The sequence below is a fragment of the Mus pahari genome, chromosome 23 (genome assembly GCF_900095145.1).
Source record: "Mus pahari chromosome 23, PAHARI_EIJ_v1.1, whole genome shotgun sequence".
NCBI classification, from domain to species: domain Eukaryota; kingdom Metazoa; phylum Chordata; class Mammalia; order Rodentia; family Muridae; genus Mus; species Mus pahari.
The window spans coordinates 28614303-28620378 of NC_034612.1; the positions used below are offsets into that span (position 1 = coordinate 28614303).

Sequence of the window (6076 nt, forward strand, 5' to 3'; positions counted from 1 at the left end):
GGAGTGGGTGGGTAGGGGAGCAGAGGTGGGGGGAGGGTATAGGAAACTTTCGGGATAGCATTTGAAATGTAAATAAAGAAAATAATAATAATAAAAAAATATATAAAAAAAGAAAAAAAATAGATAAATAAACATAGAGAATGAGTAACCTGGAGAAAAAAAAAAAGAAAACAAAACAAAACACTAAACTTACAAAAAAATACCTTGGTTGCTTCCATCTTATGTGGCAAATCAAGTAGTTGTTTTCTGTTCTATGCGAACTCTGTCCATTGTAAAGCAAACATATTTCCCAGAAGGAATTTACAGGTCCATGTGTAAGTCACTGTCTTTGTGGTAGATAAAGGACTGTCGGAGAGCAGGAAAGAGAGAAAAACAGGTAATGAAAAAGACACAAATATATTTCACATAGCACAACAAAACACCAGAGGATACAATTCATGACTATAGGATGTACAGATATATAATCTCACAGAGCTATCATGCTCTTGATAATATGGATCTGCAAAAGGAGATAAATATGGCAATGGGAGAGAGGAAAGGCTGTTCAAGGTAGTTTGCTTTCACTGGGTACCCCCAAACCATTCCCAGTTTTCAATCTAAATGTTGACATTGGATTGGTGGATGTGTACTGGAAACAAGAGACAGAGGCAGACATCTTCAGAGACAGCATTTTTTCTTAATTAGAAACACTGAAGAAAGGCTGTTTCTCCATAGAAGTATTTATGATGGGAACATGGTGTGAGGTCATTCTGGTTTTATAGTACAAAGCATGTAGTATTGGGGGATGGAATATTTCATTTGCTGATTATATATTTACAGCTGCAAAGTAATAATGGATCTGAAGTGTGGATATAAATTGTGAAGAGTCCACAGGTGTTTTTGATTGAATATATTTGTGTCCAGAAATATAAATTGAACCAAAACATTAGATATTTAAATAATCACTTGCTAAATGGGCCGGCTATTTTAATTATAACCATTTCAGGATAATATAAAATTATTTGTTTTTTATAAATATTACACTGAAACTATAAAATCCACACTGCAATTAACTGGGATGCAGGATACTATGAATCTTCTGCTCTAATATTAATATTAATGTTTTTGTAGGTTAAATTTGAGGAGCTATCAGCTTATTTTGGCCCTCACATTTGCCATTGAGGAGATCAACAGGAACCCTCATCTTTTACCCAACACATCTCTAGGATGTGATATTATGAATATTAAAAAGGGTGAGAACGATATGCTGGATGAAGTGACTGGCTCACAGGAATGCGTAGACCAATTCCCAATTACACATGTAAACGTAAGAACAAGGTTGTTGCTCTAATTACAGGATCATACTGGAGAACATCTGCAGTTATTGGGACACTGCTCCACCTCTACAAATATCCACAGGTGAGGAACATGCCCTCGAGGAAACTAGGAACTAGTATTAAACTGCTAGCATACCGGGTGTTTCTACATGTAAAGAAAAGAAACACAACTGCCATCTATCAAATGAGAGGTGTCAGGCATTTGCTTATGTTGCCTCAGATACTTTGAGATAAAGAAGAGGAAAAGTTGGAACATATAGTGGGTATCTAGACAACTGTGTCTTGTCAAGGAGTCTCAATATATTTGTTCAGAAATGACATAGGTATTTAAACATCAAGAATAAAATTTAGTCCTTACCAATCTCTAGTACTGTCTTAAATCTACAATTAAATCTATATCAATGCTTTTATTCTTTTTCTGCCTTGAAATTTTCCTCAGGTATTTTTTGGACTGTTTGACACTATTCTGAGTGACCGAAGCTAGTTCTCTTCTCTTTACCAGATAGTTGCAAAGGACACATCATTGTCACTTGGCATTGTCTCTTTGATGCTTCATTTTAGGTGGAACTGGGTTGGACTGATCCTTCTAGATAATGATAAAGGAATACAGATTCTCTCAGACTTCATAAGAGAGATACACAGGAATAAGTTGTGTGTAGCTTTTGTAAAGATAATGTCAGAAAGTTTTAATTATGAGGACTATGACTATGGATCCACAGAAACTCTCAAACTAATCATGACATCATCTGCAAGTGTTGTTGTTGTTGTTTATGATGACACACAATCTTTACATGTTTTAATGCTGAATTTCATGCAATTGATAATAACATGGAAAGTATGGATCATGAATTCACAATGGGACATAAGCAGTAGACTAGATTATTTTCTGTTTGATTCTTTGCATGGGAGTCTCTATTTTGCACACCACCATAATGAGATGCCTAGTTTTAGAAAGTATATTGAGACATATAATCCTTCAAAATACCCAGATGACCATATTCTTGTTTTTTTATGGAATAAACATTTCTTTTTTTTTCTTTGTCATTCTTTTCTTTATTTAGCATATACAGTCTTTTGAAAAAGTTTGCAATAATATGAACACCAACGTCTCCTACTGCAAGGACAGAAGACAAAACCTAACAGTGAACAAGAAAAGAAGATCTGTGTAGGATTAAGACACAAAGCACGGTAGCATTTACTTAGAAGATGGCTGTTCAGCAAGCGTTCTGAGGTTATTCTCTGTTCTGAGAGTGTTTCTCTTCAGTGCATGCACATCAGCAAGAGCAGTCCACAGACACCAATATTCTAAATAGAGATCTTTGGGCACAAGGCCCACAAAAGCAAATGTCAGACCACCCTCCCAACCATCACCACTGCACATCCTTCACATGAAGCCCTCACACAGTGTTAGGTGAATTCTAGAAACTACTAAGATAAGGTCGATGAACCCTGGTTGGCTTAGGCAGGACAGACAACTTCTCTCAAAGGTTACATTAATGGCTGTCATCACCTTGTCTACACTGTACCACTGACACATAAGGACCCATGAAGAGAAAAACTCCGTTATTTCTTTTCCTTCTTGAGTGCTGTTCTTTTCCCTCCTTTGGAAGGTTTGCAGTATTTTGCTTCCATTTGAGCCAGAAAACTGTCCATTTCCTTTTGCCGATCCTTTTGTCTGCTCTGGATGAGTGCTTTCAAGTTCTCCGCTCCATCTTCCAGCCCCAGCTCCTTTCTGCTCAGCTCTGCTTCCTTAGCCTCTTCCTGAGCCCTTCTTTTCCTTGCATTCATCTTTTGTTTAGACTCTTTGACGAAGGCATTGTAGGATGGAATCTCTTTGGATTCAATAGCTTTTTGAATGATGTTTCTTATCCTGGGTTCATCTGTGTATTGTACACAAAGCACAGACTCCATGATCTGATCCATGTCGCCCTTGAAGTCCAGATAGGCCTGCTTAATATCGTTTAGCTCTTCTTCAGAGCCTTTGTATGTCTTTTCAAAAGCTTGGATATCCTCTAGCGATATCTTTTTAAAGAGTAATCTCCAATATGCATCCCAGTCCCGGTCTTGGTTGAGGCCAGCAGAGTCTTCGTCCACTGTCCCCTGTTCATCGTACACAGCTTTCTGTTCCTTGTCACTCAGAACCGCGTAGACTCTTCCCAGGATCTGGAAGCGGCGGGTGGCGTTCTCTTTCTGGTCCTCCTCTACTCGGTCGGGGTGCACTTGCAGGGACACCTTGTGGTAGCCGCGTCGGACCTCGCCGTCCGAAGCCTCGCGCCGCACGCCCAGCACCTGGTAGAGGTCGGCGGTGCCGAACTCCTGCTCGCACAGCTCCAGCAGCCCCATGCCAGGGAAGAGGCTGCTCCGCGACCTCGGCGAAGCTGTAGCCACAGCCGCTCTCCCTGACCGCCGGCCACCGGCCGCCTTTTCCCGCCCAAATAGCTCTGGGCGCCTGCGTCACAGGAATAAACATTTCAATTGCTCCATTTCTAAACCTGATTGTAAAATATTGGGTAACTGTCTACCCAATGTTTCCTTGAAATTATTACCTGCAAATACATGGATTACGAAAATACCTGAGGAGGGTTACAATATATATAATTCTGTGTATGCTGTGGCTCACAGTCTCCACAAGAAGACTGTCAAACAAATACAATTTCAACCTCATCAAAATTGGGAGAATGTGAACCCATGGGAGGTAATTTTTCTTGCTGTGCATTTTAATTATACCACTGTTCTGTTTGCAAACATTAAACTCACTAGATGTATTTTACCAAAAAGGATATGACAAACTGTATGTCATGTCTTCTCTAAAGTGATTGCCGACAAATGTGTCATTTTCCATGCTGAGCAGACTCAAAACAGGGATTAAACATATATGTCAATATCTCTTTCATGTTACAAATAACTACAGAACTGTATTATAGTTACATACTCAATTTTAAGCCATGTTATCTCTAAGTACATTTCCAACCAGATACAAAAACTAGATCCTAAATTGTCACAGGCTACTAGACCCTTAAAAGTTCAAATGCTGAAGTAATGGCTATGTTACCTAAGGAAATATTTTCATACATTTTGAAAATCAACAATAAAATTTAAAACTTAATTATTTTCCTTAAATATTAGAGATGGCTAGCATCTGAAGAGTGTGCAAACTTGCTTCAATCCATATTCCTTGTTTAATATGTTTCTTATTTGTTTTTGTGTATGAATAAATGCATTGTCTTGATAGTAACTTCCAGTCTAGAAACATTATAATAATGCAATTTTTGAGCTTTCATCATAATAATCAGTAATTTATTGTTGTAGCTCACATTTCTTATCAGCAATAAATATCAGTAAGAGAAATTTCTTCAAAGGATACTCTTGAACATTTCTAGGAATAAATCTAACATAAGGTTCTGCATCTCTTTTAGCTCAACATTTTTCCCAAAAAAAATGTCCATTTTAAAAATAATGCTGGAGACCAAATAGTTTTGGATACACAAAGAAAATTTGATGGAGAATATGACATCCTCAATTTCTGGAATTTTCCAAAAGGTCTCAGACAAAACAAGAAAGTTGGATCATTTTCTCCAAAAGCTCCACAGGGTCAACAACTGGTTTTGTCTGGCTATATGATACAGTGGGCTATAGGATTTATGGAGGTGTGTTGGACCATAACTCATTGCAGTGTTGGTTACATAAAAAAAAAATTTGTTTGTGTATGTAATGATTTTTGGTTCATTCTCAGGACCAATCTGTAAAAACCAAATCAAGCAGCATAATCGATCAGTATAATCGATCAGTATAATTGATCAGTATAAAGAAGTTTTTGCTGCCTTATTCTGAAGAACCCATTTTTTGTGCATTTCTCCATGAGCAATTATTTCGTCATAAATATAGTATCTGTTTAGTGTTTCTAGTCTTTGTGCTGACAGCATGCTAGCAAGATAATTTTAATCCAAATTTAAAAATATAACTGCATGGTCATTTGAGCTTTTGTGTTCATGATTCTGAAATTGTACAGTAGCATGGGAAGCACATGTGCATGGGTTAACTACATAGCCTTCTGTTGAAATAGGAAGCAATTGTTTAACCAATAAAAAAAATGGTAGAGAGTAGCAACTTAAGAGCGTAGACTTTATTTGGGTCTCATGTGACAGTAGCAGCCCCTCAAGATTCAACCAATCATGGCGTCAGGAGCCTGAAAAAAAAAATTTACATTTCTTTTTATGTCAGGAAGTACCATGAAACTAATACTCCTCTTAACAGACATTCTCTTTTTTACATTTTTTTCTGGACCCAAGCCAATAGAAGGATGCTTTTTAAATTTAGAGCATCAAAATCCATAACGTAGATTTTTTTTTCACAAGAAGGATGCAAAACTTGTTTTTGTTGTAATTATGAACACTTTCAAATTTGTATTCCAATAGACATTAACTGTTAATATTTTGGACAGTCTGCTCTCTCCAGTGATTGGGAAGCACACAGTAGGATCAGGATGGCATTCAACTTGCCATTCTGAACAGGTACTCAATAACCTAATGGCTACTTATTTTGCCCTACCTCAACACTCCCACAATACCTCAGTGATTTGTTGCATTTGGATAATAGTATTAACAAATTGGGAATTCAAGGCCCCGACCTAAACATAATAAAAGCAATCTACAGCAAATCAATAGACAACATCAAAGTAAATGGAGAGAAACTCGAAGCAATCCCACTAAAATCTGGGACTAGGCAAGGCTGCCCACTTTCTCCCTACCTATTCAATATAG

At 37.5% G+C, this 6076-nt stretch overlaps 2 protein-coding genes across 2 annotated transcripts in view; one reads left to right on the top strand and one right to left on the bottom strand.

Moving 5' to 3' along the window:
* The first annotated feature begins 733 nt into the window (after nt 1–733).
* LOC110313187 (vomeronasal type-2 receptor 116-like) overlaps nt 734–6076 on the top strand; it is a 19079-nt gene continuing 13736 nt past the window's right edge. Inside the window, 6 exon segments of the mRNA XM_021187207.1 lie at nt 734–738; nt 1111–1256; nt 1259–1398; nt 1756–2338; nt 3785–4011; nt 4733–4963. Of these exon segments, the coding sequence (XP_021042866.1) occupies nt 734–738; nt 1111–1256; nt 1259–1398; nt 1756–2338; nt 3785–4011; nt 4733–4963 (1332 nt within the window).
* Nucleotides 2675–3750, bottom strand: LOC110339127 (dnaJ homolog subfamily C member 9). Its single transcript, XM_021222654.2, has one exon. The coding sequence runs from the start codon at nt 3657–3659 to the stop codon at nt 2880–2882; it is 780 nt and encodes a 259-aa protein (XP_021078313.1). The 5' UTR covers nt 3660–3750; the 3' UTR covers nt 2675–2879.